The following is a 21481-nucleotide window of genomic DNA, read 5'->3' on the forward strand; positions in this document are numbered from 1 at the left end:
GTGACCTTTTAACTCGTGACATTCAGTTGATGGACGAAATCGTGCTGGAGTATCGTCGAGTTATGTGCGATCTGATGTGGCGGTCTCTTCTGGAGAAGCAACCTGATACATTTAATTTTATCGCATGGAAAGAAATTAATGACGTCTGTGATATTACGATACCGGAAGTGGGGAAAGTGTCGGTTCACACCGGCATGAAGGACTTCGCGGTATTTGCGAAGAAATTTTCGTGCTCGAGCGACATGCGATGTTTTTCACGCGAGGTACTTTTGTAGAAAACCAAGAATCACTTCCACTGGATAACTCTATACGTTGTGGCGGAAGTGCACGAGGCCATGCAGTGCGTAGTCGTCGAATGCATCCACGTGTTGGGTATGACTCTCTTCGTTTCGAATTACGGAAAATCGATGCCTCTGTTGGAATTTGAGTTGCATCAGAACCTGGAGACGGGCACGGTGATAAAGTACCTGAAGGAATCGTGGTTGGAACGGATCACGCAGTCGGTTCGCATGTGTCTGCGAGATCTCGGGAAAGGATGGTTCAACCTCGAGCAGAGAAATCACAAGATATACGACGTGATGAAGCTGAAGAAACTTATGGATGTTATTGTGCTTCGAATGCAAGTTCGTCGAGTTACATTTGCAGCATTTGCAGGTAAAAATGACCATTGAGTAAATTAATAATTAATTTGCTTGCTCTCTGCAGACGGCGTTGCGAGATCTCGTGTACAAGTCGATTGCCCTATACGTAGAAATGCTGACGGCTCCGGCGGCACGCACCTTGAATGTGAACGAGGATTTTGTCTGGGGTACTGATCTCATAAATACACAATTTAAGTCTCCGGCAAATCCTATCTTCAACGTCGACATCTTGATGAATAACGAAACCGTCTATTACTCAACCGACCCGAAATCGTTCGAAGTATGAACATGGCTCGATTAATTTCATGTTCATCGTTGATACGTGTTTGAAAAATGAACCGACGAATTAGCAGTGCACTTTACATCGATTTCCAGGAAATCATCGTAACTTTGTTGGACAATACTCTGAGCGAGTGCCATCGCGTGAAACAGGTACATCCTTTCCTGCTGCCATTCCTGAAGTTTCCCAAAGATCTGTTTCTCAGTTCGGTCGGCTTGCTCGAGGAGAAGGTTTGCGAGGCGCGAGATCGCTTAAGGATCGCGTATAAAAAGTCTGTAATACCTTTAAAAGCGTACGCGAACGAGTATCGTCAGTATCTGGAGTTTTTTACATTGAACGTCGAACAATACATGAAGTGAGTTTGAATGGAATGGCCTCGTGGACTGCAAAAGAAGCGCGAAGATTGATGTCATGAAGATGTAAAAAAAAGCATCGTTCACTCATGTTTTTTCTCGGCTTCGTCACTTTTCGCAGGGACTTTAAGGAAAGCGATCACACCGCCGTGGAAGTTAAAGACGAAGTGTCCTTCCATCTGAAGATGAAATCGGCGCTCGAGAACGCGCTACCGAACGAGATTGTCATTGGGCCTTTTCGTGTGAATGTTCAACCGCTGAGATGTCTCCTCGTGCGAAAACGACAAGATTGTAGCACACAGCTGCTGACCATGTTCGCCGAGAGCTTGAGGGCGCGAATCGACGTTGTCCTGGCTGATTATTCGCGAATCAATATCAGGCTGAGGTCACCGTGGCGCAATATCGAACACTTATTCGAGGAACAGGACTGGATGGCGACAGTACCGCTGGCGATGAGACCCCTGGATGAAACTGTGCAGAAATTGACGCGCGAATATGACGTTCTCGACTACTTCTGCTGGAACCTGCCCGATCAGGATTTCGAGGCTAAGTGGCAAGCCATAGGTTCCTCTCGCCAAGTGCGATTACTCGTGAGAGTCGTTAATCGCTTCCCACGCGGATTATAAACAAAAAAAAAATGCATTACGGTTAATGTAAAGAATGTTAAAATAATATTGTTTTTGGTGTATTCATGCTAAATCACATAAAAACGTCTTCTCCTGAATATTCGCACAGATGGAAAAGGCTGCAGAACGTTTCGCTAGCGAGTACGACAAGTTCTACAAGTTGCAAGTTCAAGACGAAATCATGCTGGCGGAAAAGGTAAACATACTCGTGGGAAACGTCGCGAACGTAACACTGCAGACGGATATGGACAGGGTACACGAAACTGCGATCGAGGTGAAGAGAATCGGAAAGATGATGAAGGAATGTCAGGAATTGAGCTCACTGCTGAACAAGCGACAGGAATTATTTGGCAAGGAAATAGTGGTGTTGGATCAACTGGACGAATTGATGAAGAAGTTCGAGCCATATCTAACATTATGGGTCGTTGCATCCGGTAATAAAAGTCCATGTTACGTAAGAACTAAGTCTTTCAGGTCTCAACGACAATATATCTCACACGTATCATTGACTCCAATTCAAGTGGTTGCAATTATCTGTCTCGTTTGAACGCGTTACGCAGTAACGCAGTAACTTTGTTAACTCTCGTAACAGCTTCGAACGAAATATTTGAGATTCTTCTATGTTCCCGAATATTGCCGCACAGATTGGTTAAAATGGCAAGAGATATGGATGGAAAATCCTTTGTTGAACATCGACACGCGTCAGATCGAATCTACAGTTGCTGCCCTGCAGGAAAGCATGTCTCGTTGCGCGGAAATTCTGCAAGACAATCCAAGTAGGTGGATATTTCGCTCAGTCAATTGAAATTTAAATTTCAAACACGCCACACAATATATGGTAATTTACGACTTGTCGAGAAATTGCTACATTCTTACGGCAATTGAGGCGTTGTTTCTTGTGGGAACAGAAGTGGCAGCCGTTGCGCATATCGTGATGGATCAGATTGAAACGTTTAAGCCTTACATCGGCGTGATACTGGCTCTGCGCGAACCCACGATGAAGACTCATCATTTCGAGGAACTTCTCAAGAAAACAGGAATACAAATGGCGCTCACTACGACATTAACTTTCAAGAATTTACTCACTCTCGGTATAATGGAATTTGAAGACATCGTGAAGACCGTCGCGAATGTTACGCGAAGGGATATTCCATAGAAGGAAAAATTTAAGATAAAATTAGTGGGAAATAAAATTTTCCCTGTAACAATCCCTGTAATAAATGGATCAACGATAAGATTCTTCATAAATTTTTTTGGAAACGATGAAAATCTTTTATGCATGTTATAATGTGTATACACGTATACAAAAACAGAGAGGATTTTCTTCTCTTAAATGAAAAGTTCATGAAATGCGCATCGGCTCGAAAGCTTTCGATCTTGTCTTCATCGGTGAATGAAATCGGATTTATGTCGCGGCGTTTGTTAATGCGAGCATGAGTGGTCTCGCACGTGTGACGAAAATTGCACGATAAATATTGGTCATTCACTAAATTAAAAAAATCTTTCGGCTTGTCTCACTCCTTATCTCGGGAGTGCGACATAACGAGACAACAAGATGTTTCTCAGAGTTTTTGGTTATGACTGAAAATCTGATGATAAAATGAACCAACTAAATAAAGTGTGCAAATTTCTTTTTTCCTGCGTCTATTATTTCTCTGTTTCAAAAATATAAATTATTGAAGTAAAGTTGAATCCGTGCATTATCGATTAATCTTCGATTAAGGGGAAACATATTTACACGTGTTTACATGGAAAAAATGAAGATATCAAGTAAATACGCAATAACACATGACCAATAGCGATTGTTCTGTCGACAGATACGATAAAATGTCGATTATACAAGTAATCTTCGTGTAGATAACATGATTAATTATGTTATAAAATATTATTCAAGGTAATTCCCCGCGTAACCAAGTTGAAATTCATGAAATTCATTTATGCTATATGGAGCAAGAGCCAATGCAAAATTGTACAAGAAATCCAACGGTGAAAAATTTCAATATATGCACATAAGTGACGATACAAGCAACTGGCAAAAAATTTCAGAACGGCGAAGTTTAAAATATATATAATTTAAGGAGATGCGATTTGTCATATACAGTAAATACGTAAGCTGGGCAAAGAAATATTACATCTCATATAGTTTTATGTTTTATGCAAGATCTGATTGGCAATCGCAAACTGACTTCTAAGAATTACGAGTCTAATCGATCAAGTACTTGCGTCACGATTCTCAGATTTTTAATTGAAAGTTCAGCATGTCAGGAGCACAATAGTCGAAGTTATTTTATTAATCGTGTCGTCAATTGTCGTGTTTATTCATTTCTAGCAATATATTTTTCTTAACGAATGTTTTTTACTTGCTTCACTTTCGCGTGTATTATTTTTTACTAAAAGAAATACATGTTTTGAATAATGCGCTATTTATTACATATGCCGTTTTGTATGTTAATTATTAAATTAATGAAATATTGCAAATAGGTAGCGTAGGAATATCACAGTTTGAAACGATGTGAATAAAAATATTGCCATTCTAACTGCTTCTCTCTTTCAGTATATATGTACAACAATATAGTTAGGGGCATGACAATAACACACAGGTATTCGTATATATACATGTACATGAATATATATAAAAGATTTCATTAACATGAATAATTATTTTCAGAAAGTGCTATATAATGTCTCTACTAGTAAAAGTAAAAGTAAATAAAAGCAGATGTTCCAAGAGATAAGCGTCAAGAAACGATTCCACATTAAAACATGATTCCACATTAAAACATGATTGTGTTCTGAGAAATAATAGCAAAGAGTATTTATAACTCGCACATGTCATGCGCTTCTTGATTCCCCACCGACATGATAGCATATCTATATGATATAAAAATTGTTATTGTCAGAATATATATCACACTTCCAATAGTCACTGCAGCTCATACTAATCAGAAAAGCGAAACTCACGGCTGCAGTTACTTCAAAGTTCAACGTCGATCTGTGTGATTGCGCGTGCTGTGATTGCTTCCAATTTTGGAAGAAGGTAAAATTGGCAGCTAGGAAGGCCAGCGGATCCGGAAATGTTGCAAAAGTGTGAATAACGTTTCATAACTGAATACGAGGAAGAAAGAAAGGACAAAAACGATAGACACAAGAAATCAACAGAACTACGTTGAGAATAATAACGTTTATTCTCTTCACTTGTGACCGATCCGGACATTAGTCTCACAATGGTGATCACAATTCTAATTGTCGTGCTCCTCACGGTGTGTGTTTATCTGTACAGCATTATGAAGACCAAAATGGCACGCTTCGAGGAGCTGAATATTCCACATGAACGCCCGCGAATGTTCTTGGGTAATATGGTACCTTTTTTTCTCGGACGTGTGTCTTTAGCGGAGAATGTCCAAATGCTGTACAAACGTTTTCCAAAAACAAAATACTTTGGCTTTTACAATTTCATGACGCCGACCTTTGTGATTCGCGACCCAGACCTCATCACTTCGATCGCCATCAGAAACTTCGACCATTTTTGCGACCACCGTAATTTCGTGAACGAAGAGCTCGATCCAATAGCCAGCAAAAATCTATTCGGGTTGCGAGGTGATCATTGGCGCGAGATGCGGAAGCTACTCAGTCCAGCCTTCACGTCCAGTAAAATGAAGATGATGTTTGAATTAATGACCGAGTGCGCCGACAATTTCAGCAAACATATGGCCAACACCTCCAAAATCAGCAGGACGATAAATGTGAAAGCAGAAATGTGCAAGTACGCCAATGATGTAGTGGCCACATGCGCCTTCGGCATCAGCATGGACTCATTCAAACATCCAAACAACGAGTTCTACCTTTTGGTCAGGGAGGCCATAAACTTCGAAAGCAGTTTGTCTTTTAAATTTTTCCTGAATATTAACTTCCCAGAAGTCGCGAAATTTTTCAAAGTACGAGTATTCAGTGAGAAAATCGTGAACTTCTTTAAAGAGATTGTCAGCAGCACAGTAAGGATCAGAGATGAGAAGAATATTACACGCCCGGACATGATTCAATTGATGATGGAAACCAGGGACAAAAGTACCGGGCCAGCGTTCGATATCAACGAGATGACCGCTCAAGCGTTCGTTTTCTTCATCGCTGGATTTGACTCCGTGTCATCGGTAATGTGTTTCTTAGCACACGAGGTCGCGGTGAATCCCGATGTTCAGAGCAAACTGAAAGCTGAGATCGACCAAGTCCTCGAGCAGAACGACGGAAAACCCACTTACGAAGCCATAAATAGCATGAAGTATATGGATGCTGTGATAACCGAGTGTCTAAGGCTGTATCCGTTAGTGGCTTTTGTCGACAGACTATGCGTTAAAGAGTTCGAATTACCACCGTCGACTCCAGACAGCAAGCCGGTTACTATAAAAGCCGGAGAGAGCGTTTGGTTCCCGGGTTACTCATTGCATCGTGATCCCACTTATTACCCGGAGCCGGACAAATTCAATCCAGACAGATTCTTGAATGGCCACACGAACATGTCGGTTTATTTACCGTTTGGTATTGGGCCTAGAATCTGCATAGGTAACAGATTCGCCCTAATGCAGATGAAAGTGATGCTATTCTACGTTCTATGGCGATGCAATCTTGAGCCCGACGCCAAAACTAAAATTCCCATGGTACTGAGCAAACATACGTTCATCATGCTGGCGGATGGTGGTTTCTGGTTGAAAGTACGAGCGAGGGAATCGACAGCTTCCGTTGAACGTTGAATGAATGCTCGCCGAGAGGGCGGATGGAGAGGTGAAGATATATAAACTATAACTTTAGTAACATTTACTTTAGATATACGTGTCTGAATCGTCGGAATTAACGCACTTAAATAAGTTTTACTTTGCATGTTTATCATTTGCATATTCAGTAAAAAGTAGCTAAGGAATACAAAAATGAAAATTTGAAAAAGAAAATTCATTTGAAACTATCAATCATATAATTCGAAACTTCTTTTTTTAACTAATAATGTGAACCTGGTCAGCTTGAATCATTTTCATCATGTCATCTCTTAACAGAAATCGCGTATTTAACGCTTGCTATTAAATTTGATTGCGAGTGATATTTGCGGTGTAAGGTAGCGGCTGTTAGGGTTATCACGTGGAATGAACTTGAAATGTTATTACGCATCGGCGTGATTTTAGCTCTATATAAACCTAGATAAGAGCTTATCATTTTAAGAAGCTTTTCGAGAGAATCGACATATAAATGGTGCTCAATACGACATTGATTTTCAACAATTTATTCACTCTCAGTGTAACGGAATTTGAGGATATCGGAAAGACCGTCGCGCGGAGGAATACTCTATAGAAGGAAAAATTTAAGGTAAAGTACTGCGAAATAAAATGTTAATGCTTGTAATTAATGAATCAACGATAGGATTCTCTACAAATTTCTTTGGAAACGATGAATCTTTTATGCATGTTGTAATGTGTATACCGATACACAAAAACAAAGCGGTTTTATTTCTTCTCTTGAATGAAATGTGCATCGGCTCGAAAGCTTTCTCTTGTCTTCATCGGTGAATGAAACCGGATTTATGTCATGGCGACTATGAACGCGAGCGTGAAATGCGTCTTGCACGCGTCTTGACGAAAGTTGCACTATAAATATTGTTCATTCTGTATATTTATCGGGTCTTTCGACTCGTTTTACTTCTTATCGCGGTAGTATAGTATCAGCAAGATCAACACGAGACAACAAGATGTTTCTCAAGGATTTTGCGCATTTACGGTCGCCGTCGAAAATCTCATAATAAAATAAAACAACTAAATAAAACGTGTAAATTTCTTTTTTCTTGAGTTTTCTATTGTTTCTCTGTTTCAAGAATATAAATCAATAAAGTTGAATTCATGCATCATCGACAAATCTTCGTAAGGTAAAACTTGATTGGGGTGTAACATGCGTTTACACATATCTGCATGAAAAGAATGAAGTAAATACGGGATGACATGACAATAGCAAAATATTTTCGATAGATATACTTTCGAAACATCGTACAGAATGTGCATATAATATATAATACATTCTGCATAATTGATACTTTGTCAAGAAATACGATAAGATATCGATTATGCAAGTAATCTAATGTTTTGAGTCATTTTCACACGATAAATATTGTTCACTCTGTAAATTTATCAAGATATTTTTCGGCTTGTCTCACTCTTTACCTCGGGAGTGCGCTATTTGCAAGATCAAAGAAACAATAAGATGATTCTTAGAGTTCTGTGCACTTACTGTCGTGATTGAAAATTTGATAATAAAATGAACCAACTAAATTAAATGCGCAAACTTCTTTTCCTGTGTCTACTGTTTCCCTCTTTCAAGAATATAAATCATTGGAATGATATTGAATCCGTGCATTATCGATTAATATTTGATTGAGAAAGAACGTATGTTTACACGTATTAATATGGAAAAAATAAAGATACGAAGTAAATACGCGATAATATGATCAGTGCCGTACATTTTGTCGACGGATAAGGTAAGATATCGATTCTGCAAGTAATTACAAGTAAGATATCGATTCTGCAACTTTGTATGTAAATAACATGACTAATTATATAATGAAGAACTGTTCAAGGTAATTTCCTACCTAACTAAGTTCAAATTCAGTATGCTATATAGAGCAAGAACTCTATTAAAAATGGAATATCGTCAATAGACCTCTGTGCAAAATTTCAATATATGCAAATAAGTAGCGACATAAGCAACTAGCAAAAAATTTCAGTACGGCGTTTAAAATATAATTTAAGAAAGTGCGATTTGTCATATACAATAAATAATAGTAAGCTGGGCAAAGAAATTTTACATATCATGTAGTCTTCTGTTTTGTACAAGACCTGTTTGGCAATCTCATACAGACTTCTAAGAATTATAAATCTAATTGAATACTTGCGTCACGATTCTCGGATTATCAATTGAAAGTTCAGCATGTCAGAAGCGTAGTAGTTAAAGTCGTCAAGTCATTAATCATGTCGTCAATTGTACTTATTCATTTTCTGCAATATACATTTCCTAACAAATATTTTCTACTTGACCCGCGAAAGCGGGTCAAGTAGATATTACTTTTTTGCTACAAGAAATATACATTTTGAATAATGCGCTATTTATGACACATGCTGTCTTGCATGTTAATTATTAATTTAAAGAAATATTGCAAATAGTTGGTGTAAGAATATCATAGAAACGATGTGATTAAAAATCTTACCATTCTAACTGCCTTTCTTTTCCAGTATACGTGTATAACAATGCAGTTAGCGATATGACAATAACGCACGGATATTCGTACGCATCTATACGAATGTATAAACCATTTTATTAACGGTCATTTCACGAAAAATTCTTTCTCGGAAAGTGCTACATAACCCATTAGCCTCCCATTAGTCTCCGTTAGTAACAAACAAATGTTTCAAGCCATATAAGCGTCAAGAAACGCTCCCATGTTATATAATATTCTGTTCTGACAATGATGCAGGATATTTGCAGTTGGCATACGTTGGCTGGTAATACGCTTCTTGCTCATCCACGCACTTGATAACGTATCTGTAGCTTAATATAAAAGTTGTTATTGCGAGAATAGGTATCACTTTCCATCGTTACTACAGCCGATACTAGTCAGCGAAGCGAAACTCGCGTCTGCAATTTCTCAATAGTTAAATATCGATCTGTGTGATCGCGTATGTGCCGTAATTGTTCCCAACTTTGGAAGAAGATAAGATTGGCAGGTGGAGGAGGCAGCGGATCCAGAAACGCTGCGAAAGTGTGAATAACATGTTATAACTGAAAACGAGGAAGAAAGAAAGGACGACAGACTCAAGGAATCAATTACGTTGAGAATAATAGAACATTTCTTCTCTTCACCGGTGACTAATCTGGAAATTAGTCTCACAATGATGACCACAGTCCTACTTGCAGTGCTCTTCACGGTGTGTGTTTATCTATACAGCATCATGAAGGCCAAAATGGCACGCTTCGAGGGGCTAAATATTCCATATGAACGCCCGTGGATCTTCTTGGGTAATATGGTACCTTTTCTTCTCGGACATGTGTCTTTAGCGGAGAATGTCCAAATGCTGTACAAACGTTTTCCAAAAACAAAATACTTTGGCTTTTACAATTTCATGACGCCGACCTTTGTGATTCGCGACCCAGAACTCATCACTTCGATCGCCATCAGAAACTTCGACAATTTTTGCGACCACCGTAATTTCGTGAACGAAGAGCTCGATCCAATAGCCAGCAAAAATCTATTCGGGTTGCGAGGTGATCATTGGCGCGAGATGCGGAAGCTACTCAGTCCAGCCTTCACGTCCAGTAAAATGAAGATGATGTTTGAATTAATGACCGAGTGCGCCGACAATTTCAGCAAACATATGGCCAACACCTCCAAAATCAGCAGGACGATAAATGTGAAAGCAGAAATGTGCAAGTACGCCAATGATGTAGTGGCCACATGCGCCTTCGGCATCAGCTTGGATTCGTTCAAACATCCAGACAACGAGTTTTACCTTCTGGGCAGAGAGGCCATAAACTTCGAAAGCGGTTTATCTTTTAAACTTTTCCTGAATATTAACTTCCCAGAAGTCGCGAAATTTTTCAAAGTACGAGTATTCAGTGGGAAAATCGTGAACTTCTTTAAAGAAGTTGTCAGTAGTTCGGTGAGGATCAGAGATGAGAAGGGTATTACACGTCCGGACATGATTCAATTGATGATGGAAACCAGGGACAAAAGTACAGGTCCAGCGTTCGATATTGACGAGATGACCGCCCAAGCGTTCGTTTTCTTCATCGGTGGATTTGATTCCGTGTCATCGGTAATGTGCTTTTTAGCACACGAGGTCGCGGTGAATCCCGATGTTCAGAGCAAGCTGAAAGCCGAGATCGAGCAAGTCCTCGAGCAGAACGACGGAAAACCCACTTACGAGGCCATAAATAGCATGAAGTATATGGATGCTGTGATAACCGAGTGCCTAAGGATGTATCCGTTAGCAGCCTTCCTCGACAGACTATGCGTTAAAGAGTTCGAATTACCACCGCCGACTCCGAATAGCAAACCAATTACTGTGAAACCTGGAGAGAGCATCTGGTTCTCGAGTTATCCGCTGCATCGTGACCCCACTTATTATCCAGAGCCGGACAAATTCAATCCAGACAGATTTCTGAACGGCCACACGGATAGCTCGATTTATCTGCCGTTCGGTATTGGACCTAGAATCTGCATAGGTAACAGATTCGCCCTGATGGAGATGAAAGTGATGCTGTTTTACATTCTGTGGCGATGCAATCTCGAGCCCGATGCCAAAACTAAAATTCCGATGGTACTGAGCAAGCGGACGTTTTTTATGCTGGCGGATGGTGGCTTCTGGTTGAAAGTACGAGCGAGGGAATCGACAGTTTCCGTTGGGCAATGAATGCTCTCCGGGAGGGCGGATGCAGGGGCAAAGATATATAAACTATAATTCTAGTAATAAATATTTTAAATATGATACGTGTGAATCGCCTGAATTGTGAACTTCATTAAATTTGACATTTCATGTTAATCATTTGCATATTTAATAAAGAATAGCTTAGAAAGACAAAAATGAAAAGTTGAAAAAGAAAATCCATTCGAAGCTACCACATGATCATGTAATGATTGAAAGTATCTTCTTTTTTTACTAAAATATGAACAGTTTCAGTTTTGAGTTATTTTCATACGATAAATATTGTTCACTCTGTAAATTTATCAAGATATTTTCGGCTTGTCTCACTCTTTACCTCGGGAGCGCGCTATTTGCAAAGAAACAATAAGATGCTTCTTAGAGTTTTGTGCACTTACTGTCGTGATTGAAAATTTGATAATAAAATGAACCAACTAAATTAAATGCGCAAACTTCTTTTCTTGTGTCTACTGTTTCCCTTTTTCAAGAATATAAATCATTGGAATAATATTGAATCCGTGCATTATCGATTAATATTTGATTGAGAAAGAACGTATGTTTACACGTATTTATATGGAAAAAAAAAAGATACGAAGTAAATACGCGATAATATGACTAGTGCCGTACATTTTGTCGACGGATAAGATAAGATATCGATTCTGCAAGTAATTACAAGGAAGATATCGATTCTGCAACTTTGTATGTCAATAACATGACTAATTATATAATGAAGAACTGTTCAAGGTAATTTCCTACCTAACCAAGTTCAAATTCAGTATGCTATATAGGGTAAGAACTCTGAAATGAAAAATGGAAAATCGTCAATAGATCTCACGGTGAAAAATTTCAATATATGCAAATAAGTGGCGACATAAGCAACTAGCAAAAAATTTCAGTACGGGGTTTAAAATATAATTTAAGAAAGTGCGATTTGTCATATACAATAAATAATAGTAAGCTGGGCAAAGAAATTTTACATATCATGTAGTCTTTTGTTTTGTACAAGACCTGTTTGGCAATCTCATACAGACTTCTAAGAATTATAAATCTAATTGAATGCTAGCGTCGCGATTCTCGGGTTATCAATTGAAAGTTCAGCATGTCAGGAGCGTAGTAGTAAAAGTCGTTTCATTAATCATGTCATCAATTGTACTTATTCATTTTTAGCAATATACGTTTCCTAACAAATATTTTCTACTTGACCCGCTTTCGCGGGTCAAGTAGATATTACTTTTTTGCTACAAGAAATATACATTTTGAATAATGCGCTATTTATGACACATGCCGTCTTGCATGTTAATTATTAAATTAATGAAATATTGCAAATAGGTGGTGTAAGAATATCATAGAAACGATGTGATTAAAAATCTTACCATTCTAACTGCCTTTCTTTTCCATTATACGTGTATAACAATGCAGTTAGCGATATGACAATAACGCACGGATATTCGTACGCATCTATACGAATGTATAAACCATTTTATTAACGGTCATTTCACGAAAAATTCTTTCTCGGAAAGTGCTACATAACCCATTAACCTCCCATTAGTCTCCGTTAGCAAGCAAATGTTTCAAGCCATATAAGCGTCAAGAAACGCTCCCATGTTATATAATATTCTGTTCTGACAATGATACAGGATATTTGCAGTTGGCATACGTCATACGTTTCTCGATCATCCACGCACTTGATAACGTATCTGTAGCTTAATATAAAAGTTGTTATTGCGAGAATAGGTATCACTTTCCATCGTTACTACAGCCGATACTAGTCAGCGAAGCGAAACTCGCGTCTGCAATTTCTCAATAGTTAAATATCGATCTGTGTGATCGCGTATGTGCCGTAATTGTTCCCAACTTTGGAAGAAGATAAGATTGGCAGGTGGAGGAGGCAGCGGATCCAGAAACGCTGCGAAAGTGTGAATAACATGTTATAACTGAAAACGAGGAAGAAAGAAAGGACGACAGACTCAAGGAATCAACTACGTTGAGAATAATAGAACATTTCTTCTCTTCACCGGTGACTGATCTGGAAATTAGTCTCACAATGATGACCACAGTCCTACTTGTCGTGCTCTTCACGGTATGTGTTTATCTGTACAGCATCATGAAGGCCAAAATGACACGCTTCGAGAAGCTGAATATTCCACATGAACGCCCGTGGATCTTCTTGGGCAATATGGCACCCTTTTGCTTTGGGCGTATGTCTATGACGGAGACTCTCCAAACGCTATACAAACGTTTTTCGTATGCAAAATACTTTGGCTTGTACAATTTCACGACGCCGGTCTTTATGATTCGCGACCCAGACCTCATCACGTCGATCGCCATCAAAAACTTCGACAATTTTTGCGATCACCGTAATTTCGTAAACCAAGAGCTTGATCCAATAGCCAGCAGAAATCTATTCGGTCTGCGAGGCGATCATTGGCGCGAGATGCGGAAGCTACTCAGTCCAGCCTTCACGTCCAGTAAGATGAAGATGATGTTCGGATTAATGACCGAGTGCGCCGACAATTTCAGCAAACATATGGCCAACACCTCCAAAATCAGCAGGACGATAAATGTGAAAGCAGAAATGTGCAAGTACGCCAACGATGTAGTGGCCACATGCGCGTTCGGCATCAGCTTGGACTCGTTCAAACATCCAGACAACGAGTTTTACCTTCTGGGCAGAGAGGCCATAAACTTCGAAAGCGGTTTATCTTTTAAATTCTTCATGAATATGAACTTCCCAGAAATCGCGAAATTTTTCAAAATACGAGTATTTAATGAAAAGATCGAGAACTTCTTTAAAGAAGTTGTCAGTAGTTCGGTGAGGATCAGAGATGAGAAGGGTATTACACGTCCGGACATGATTCAGTTGATGATGGAAACCAGGGACAAAAGTACAGGGCCAGCGTTCGATATGGACGAGATGACAGCCCAAGCTTTCGTTTTCTTCATCGGTGGATTTGATTCCGTGTCATGGGTAATGTGCTTTTTAGCACACGAGGTCGCGGTGAATCCCGATGTTCAGAGCAAGCTGAAAGCCGAGATCGAGCAAGTCCTCGAGCAGAACGACGGAAAACCTACTTACGAGGCCATAAATAGCATGAAGTATATGGATGCTGTGATAACCGAGTGCCTAAGGATGTATCCGTTAGGAGCCTTCCTCGACAGACTATGCGTTAAGGAGTTCGAATTACCACCGCCGACTCCGAATAGCAAACCAATTACTGTGAAACCTGGAGAGAGCATCTGGTTCTCGAGTTATCCGCTGCATCGTGACCCCACTTATTATCCGGAGCCGGACAAATTCAATCCAGACAGATTTCTGAACAGTCACACGGACAGCTCGATTTATCTGCCGTTCGGTATTGGGCCTAGAATCTGCATAGGTAACAGATTCGCCCTGATGGAGATGAAAGTGATGCTATTTTACATTCTATGGCGATGTACTCTCGAACCCGATACCAAAACTAGAATTCCGATGGTACTGAAGAAGCGGTCGTTGATGATGATTCCGGATGGTGGCTTCTGGTTAAAAATACGAGCCAGAGAATCGACAGCTCCCGTTGCACAATAAATACTTGCTGGGAGACCGGATGCAGGGACAAAGATATATAAACTATAATTTTGGTAACAATTACTTCAAATATGATACGTGTGTATCGCCTGAATTGTGAACTTAATTAAGTTTTACTTTCCATGTTTATCATTTGCATATCCTATATATAAAGAATATGCTAAGAAACGCAAAAATGAAAATCTGAAAAAGAAAATTCATTTGAAACTATGAATTAAATAATTCGAAACTTCTTTTTTTTTTACGAATAATGTAAACCGAGTCAACTTGAATCATTTTCATCACGTCGTCTTTTAACAAAGAAATCGCGTATTCAACGCCTGCCATTAAATTTGATTGCGATAGCAAAAATTCATCAATTGTCACATTTGCGGTGTAAGGTAGCAGCTGTTAGGCTTATCATGTGGAATGAACTTGAAATGTTATTACGCATCGGCGTGACTTTAGCTCTATGCAAACCTAGATAAGCGCTCATCATTTCAAGTAGCTTTTCAAGGGAATCGACATATAAATGGCGCTCAATATGACATTGATTTTCAATATTTTATTTTCCCTCTCGGTGTAACGGAATTTTAAGATACCCTAAAGGCCGTCGCGCGGAGAAATACTCTATAGGAGGAAAAAGTTAAGGTAAAATCACTGCGAAATAAAATTTTAATGCCTGTAATAAATGAATCAACGATAAGATTCTCTACAAATTTCTTTGGAAACGATGAATCTTTTATGCATGTTGTAATGTGTGTATACCGGTACACAATAACAAAGCGGTTTTATTTCTTCTCTTGAATGAAATGTGCATCGACTCAAAAGCTTTCTCTTGTTTTCATCGGTGAATGAAACCGGATTTATGTCGTGGCGACTATGAACGCGAGCGTGAAATGCGTCTTGCACGCATCTTGACGAAAGTTGCACGATAAATATTGTTCATTCTGTATATTTATCGGGACTTTCGACTCGTTTTACTTCTTATCGCGGTAGTATAGTATCAGCAAGATCAACACGAGACAACAAGATATTTCTCAAGGATTTTGCGCATTTACGGTCACCGTCGAAAATCTCATAATAAAATAAAACAACTAAATAAAACGTGTAAATTTCTTTTTTCTTGTGTTTTCTATTGTTTCTCTATTTCAAGAATATAAATCAATAAAGTTGAATTCATGCATCATCGATAAATCTTCGTAAGGTAAAATTTGATTGGGGTGAAACATGCGTTTACACATATCTGCATGGAAAGAATGAAGTAAATACGCGATGACATGACCAATAGCAAAATATTTTCGATAGATATACTTTCGAAACATCGTAAAGAATGTGCATATGATATATAATACATTCTGCATAATTGATACTTTGTCAAGAAATACGATAAGATATCGATTATGCAAGTAATCTAATGAGCCGTTTCAGTTTTGAGTCATTTTCACACAATAAATATTGTTCACTCTGTAAATTTATCAAGATATTTTTCGGCTTGTCTCACTCTTTACCTCGGGAGTGCGCTATTTGCAAGATCAAAGAAACAATAAGATGATTCTTAGAGTTCTGTGCACTTACTGTCGTGATTGAAAATTTGATAATAAAATGAACCAACTAAATTAAATGTGCAAACTTCTTTTCTTGTGTCTACTGTTTCCCTCTTTCAAGAATATAAATCATTGGAATAATATTGAATCCGTGCATTATCGATTAATATTTGATTGAGAAAGAACGTATGTTTACACGTATTTATATGGAAAAAATAAAGATACGAAGTAAATACGCGATAATATGATCAGTGCCGTACATTTTGTCGACGGATAAGGTAAGATATCGATTCTGCAAGTAATTACAAGTAAGATATCGATTCTGCAACTTTGTATGTAAATAACATGACTAATTATATAATGAAGAACTGTTCAAGGTAATTTCCTACCTAACTAAGTTCAAATTCAGTATGCTATATAGAGCAAGAACTCTATTAAAAATGGAATATCGTCAATAGACCTCTGTGCAAAATTTCAATATATGCAAATAAGTAGCGACATAAGCAACTAGCAAAAAAATTCAGTACGGCGTTTAAAATATAATTTAAGAAAGTGCGATTTGTCATATACAATAAATAATAATAAGCTGGGCCAAGAAATTTTACATATCATGCAGCCTTTTGTTTTGTACAAGACCTGTTTGGCAATCTCATACAGACTTTTAAGAATTATAAATCTAATTGAATACTTGCGTCACGATTCTCGAGTTATCAATTGAAAGTTGAGCATGTCAGAGGCGTAGTAGTAAAAGTCGTTTCATTAATCATGTCGTCAATTGTACTTATTCATTTTTAGCAATATATATTTCCTAACAAATATTTTCTTTTGATCCGCTTTCGCGTATAGTATTGGGTGAGTGCAAAAGTTCGTGCGGAGTTTGTGAGTAAAAGTCACACAGTGATTAGGCAAACAAAAATCTTTATTCAATCAATGATATATTCTCCATCGTTTTCTATAATCTTTTCCCAACGTTCTGGCAGCATACGGATGCCTCGATCATAAAAACTGCGCGGTTTAGATTCAAAGAACGAAGAGACGCCGTTTTTTAAGGCCTCCAAAGAGTCAAAGTTTTTTCCATTTTAATAATTTTGCAATGACCGGAACAAGTGATAGTCAGATGGTGCGATATCAGGAGAATATGGTGGATGCGTTAAGACATCCCATTTCAGGCTCTTCAGTTTGCGCAGCGTCTTTTTCGAAACGTGTGGTCTGGCGTTGTCGTGATGAAAGACGACTCCCTTGCGATTTGACAAAATCGGACGTTTCTCTTTTATTTCTCGATTCAGATTGGTTAATTGGCGACAGTACTTGTCCGAATCAATCGTTTCGCCAGCGGGGAGAAGCTCGAAATAGATTATGCCCTTGCAATCCCACCAAACAGAGAGCATCACCTTCATCGGGTGCAAACTGGCCTTTGGCATTGCGTCACCATGCTCACCTGATTGTTTCCATGTCCGTTTGCGCTGAACATTGTTGTAGAGGACCCATTTCTCATCACCCGTCACTAGTCGATCCAAAAACGACTCGTTATTGAGCCGCCCGAGTAAAGAAACGGCTGCAGAAATTCGCTTGATTTTGTTCTTCTCGGTTAGCAAATGGGGCACCCATATATCGAGCTTCAAATCGAATCCCATCTTCTTTAAACGCCGAAAAGCGGTTGATCGGTCAACGTTTAGTGCTGTAGCAACTTCTTCTGTTGAAATTCGCGGATTATTGAGCACTAAAGTACGCAAAACATCGTCATCAATGTCAGAAGGTCGACCAGAGCGTGGCTCGTCTTCAAGGTTAAATTCTCCGCGCCGAAATTTAGCAAACCATTTTTCCACAGTTCGTTTAGCTGGTGCTTCATCCTGATAAACATCCTGAATGTTTTTTACGGCTGCGGCAACGTTTATTCCCTTCCGAAACTCGTAAAGCATAACATGCCGTAAATGCACCTTATCGATACTCATTTTTAAAGTGATATTTCTCGAAGCAGTTTGTATGAAAACAAATGATTTTTTTTTTAATAACAGCTGAAGACGTCACCTTTCCAACGTTATATAATATGTAGATGGAAGTATTAATGACAACACTTTACGACGCTTATAACTCCATCTATTGAAACTCCGCACGAACTTTTGCACTCACCCAATACTTTTTTGCTAGAAGAAATATATATTTTGAATAATGCGCTATTTATGACACATGCCGTCTTGCATGTTAATTATTAAATTAATGAAATATAGGTGGTGTAAGAATATCATAGAAACGATGTGATTAAAAATCTTACCATTCTAACTGCCTTTCTTTTCCAGTATACGTGTATAACAATGCAGTTAGCGATATGACAATAACGCACGGATATTCGTACGCATCTATACGAATATATAAACCATTTTATTAACGGTCATTTCACGAAAAATTCTTTCTCGAAAAGTGCTACATAACCCATTAGCCTCCCATTAGTCTCCGTTAGCAAGCAAATGTTTCAAGCCATATAAGCGTCAAGAAACGCTTCCATATTATATAATATTCTGTTCTGACTATGATGCAGGATATTTGAGTTGGCATACGTCATACGCTTCTCGATCATCCACGCACTTGATAACGTATCTGTAGCTTAATATAAAAGTTGTTATTGCGAGAATAGGTATCACTTTCCATCGTTACTGCAGCCGATACTAGTCAGCGAAGCGAAACTCGCGTCTGCAATTTCCCAAAAGTTAAATATCTGTGTGATCGCGTATGTGCCGTAATTGTTCCCAATTTTGGAAGAAGATAAGATTGGCAGGTGGAGGAGGCAGCGGATCCAGAAACGCTGCGAAAGTGTGAATAACATGTTATAACTGAAAACGAGGAAGAAAGAAAGGACGACAGACTCAAGGAATCAACTACGTTGAGAATAATAGAACATTTCTTCTCTTCACCGGTGACTGATCTGGAAATTAGTCTCACAATGATGACCACAGTCCTACTTGTCGTGCTCTTCACGGTATGTGTTTATCTGTACAGCATCATGAAGGCCAAAATGACACGCTTCGAGAAGCTGAATATTCCACATGAACGCCCGTGGATCTTCTTGGGCAATATGGCACCCTTTTGCTTTGGGCGTATGTCTATGACGGAGACTCTCCAAACGCTATACAAACGTTTTTCGAACGCAAAGTATTATGGCTTGTACAATTTTATGACGCCGATCTTTGTGATTCGCGACCCAGATCTCATCACGTCGGTCGCCATTACAAACTTCGACAATTTTTGCGACCACCGTAATTTCGCGAACGAAGAGCTCGATCTAATAGCCAGTAAAAATCTATTCGGCCTGCGAGGTGATCATTGACGCGAGATGCGGAAGCTACTCAGTCCAGCCTTCACGTCCAGTAAAATGAAGATGATGTTTGAATTAATGACTGAGTGCGCCGACAATTTCAGCAAGCATATGGCCAGCACGTCCAAAATCAGCAGGACGGTAAATGTGAAAGAAGAAATGTGCAAGTACGCCAACGACGTGGTGGTCACATGCATCTTCGGCATCAGCTTGGACTCGTTCAAACATCCAAATAACGAGTTTTATCTTTTCGGCAGGAAGATCATAAACTTCGAAAGCGGTTTGTCTTTTAAATTCTTCATGAATATGAACTTCCCAGCAATCGCGAAATTTTTCAAAATACGAGTATTTAATGAAAAGATGGAGAACTTCTTTAAAGAGGTTGTCATCAACTCGATGAAGATCAGAGATGAGAAGAATATTACACGCCCGGACATGATTCAATTGATGATGGAAACCAGAGACAAAAATACCGGGCCTGCGTTCGATATCGACGAGATGGCCGCCCAAGCGTTCATCTTCTTCGCCGGTGGATTTGATTCCGTGTCATCGGTAATGTATTTCTTAGCACACGAGGTCGCGACAAATCCTGATGTTCAGAGCAAGCTGAGGGTCGAGATCGACCAAGTCCTCGAGCAGAACGACGGGAAACCTACTTACGAAGCCATAAACAGCATGAAGTATATGGATGCTGTGATAACCGAGTGCCTGAGGTTGTATCCGTTAGTGGCCTTCATCGACAGACTATGCGTGAAAGAGTTCGAATTACCACCGCCGACTCCAGACGGCAAACCGGTCATTGTGAAACCCGGGGAGAGCGTTTGGTTGCCGAATCACTCGCTACATCGTGACCCTACTTATTATCCAGAGCCGGACAAATTCAATCCAGACAGATTCTTGAATGGCCACACGAACATGTCGGTTTATTTACCGTTTGGTAAATAAACCGACATGTTCGTGTGGCCATTCAAGAATCTGTCTGGATTGAACCTAGAATCTGCATAGGTAACAGGTTCTCCGTGATAGAGATAAAAGTGGTGCTATTCTATCTTCTGTGGCGATGCACTCTCGAGCCCGATACCAAAACTAAAATTCCGATGGTACTGAGGAAGAGGATGTTTGTCATGCTGGCAGATAGTGGCTTCTGTTTGAAAGTACGAGCGAGGGAATCGACAGCTTCCGTTGGCAATGAATGCTCGCCGAGAGAGCGGATGGAAGGACAAAGATATATAAACTAAAATTTTGGTAACATTTACTTTAAATATGATAGATGTGAATTGCTTGAATTATGAACTTAATCAAGTTTTACTTTTTATGTTTATCATATATGCATATTCAATAGCAAAGAACTAGCTAAGAAACGCAAAAATGGAAATTTGAAAAATATAATTCATTCGAATTTTTTAACAAAGAAATTATATATGCCACACGCTTGCCATTAATTTTGCTTGCGATTGCGAAAATCCATAAATCACATTGGCATATTATCACATTGGCAGTGTAAGCTGTTAGACTTATCATGTGGAATGAACTTAAAATATTATCACGCTTGGACGTAATTTTTGGGTAATCTATATATATATATATATATATATATGTGTGTGTGGAATGTGATTATATATATATATATATAGATTACCCAAAAATTACCCCCAAACGTAATAACATTTTAAGTTCATTCCACATGATAAGCCTAACAGCTACTATCTTACACTGTCAATGTGATAATTTATG

General features: G+C 39.0%; 4 protein-coding genes and 1 pseudogene across 4 annotated transcripts; all 5 read left to right on the forward strand.

The window, feature by feature from the left end:
• Positions 1-275: 275 nt before the first annotated feature.
• Positions 276-3718, forward strand: LOC105187620 (dynein heavy chain 1, axonemal-like; the record flags this gene model as incomplete). Its single annotated transcript, XM_011148548.3, has 7 exons — positions 276-623; positions 706-921; positions 972-1277; positions 1340-1864; positions 2010-2334; positions 2545-2676; positions 2809-3718. Coding segments are annotated over 7 exons (2100 nt in total), but the record flags the coding sequence as incomplete, so codon positions are not given.
• A 1097-nt stretch (positions 3719-4815) lies between these two features.
• LOC105187613 (cytochrome P450 9e2) lies at positions 4816-8812 on the forward strand. Its single transcript, XM_025306272.1, has 2 exons — positions 4816-6676; positions 7180-8812. Exon 1 carries the CDS (start codon positions 5125-5127, stop codon positions 6643-6645), a length of 1521 nt encoding a protein of 506 aa, XP_025162057.1. The 5' UTR covers positions 4816-5124; the 3' UTR covers positions 6646-6676; positions 7180-8812.
• A 324-nt stretch (positions 8813-9136) lies between these two features.
• On the forward strand, positions 9137-12400 carry LOC105186981 (cytochrome P450 9e2). Its single transcript, XM_025306273.1, has one exon. The coding sequence runs from the start codon at positions 9817-9819 to the stop codon at positions 11335-11337; it is 1521 nt and encodes a 506-aa protein (XP_025162058.1). The 5' UTR covers positions 9137-9816; the 3' UTR covers positions 11338-12400.
• Positions 12401-12993: 593 nt separating this feature from the next.
• LOC105186983 (cytochrome P450 9e2-like) lies at positions 12994-15992 on the forward strand. The gene has a single exon (XM_019843120.2). The coding sequence runs from the start codon at positions 13391-13393 to the stop codon at positions 14909-14911; it is 1521 nt and encodes a 506-aa protein (XP_019698679.2). The 5' UTR covers positions 12994-13390; the 3' UTR covers positions 14912-15992.
• Positions 15993-18819: 2827 nt separating this feature from the next.
• Positions 18820-21326, forward strand: LOC112590286 (cytochrome P450 9e2-like; annotated as a pseudogene).
• The last annotated feature ends 155 nt before the right edge of the window (positions 21327-21481 follow it).

The sequence above is a fragment of the Harpegnathos saltator genome, unplaced genomic scaffold (genome assembly GCF_003227715.2).
Source record: "Harpegnathos saltator strain DR-91 unplaced genomic scaffold, Hsal_v8.6 scaffold774, whole genome shotgun sequence".
Taxonomy (NCBI): Eukaryota; Metazoa; Arthropoda; class Insecta; order Hymenoptera; family Formicidae; genus Harpegnathos; species Harpegnathos saltator.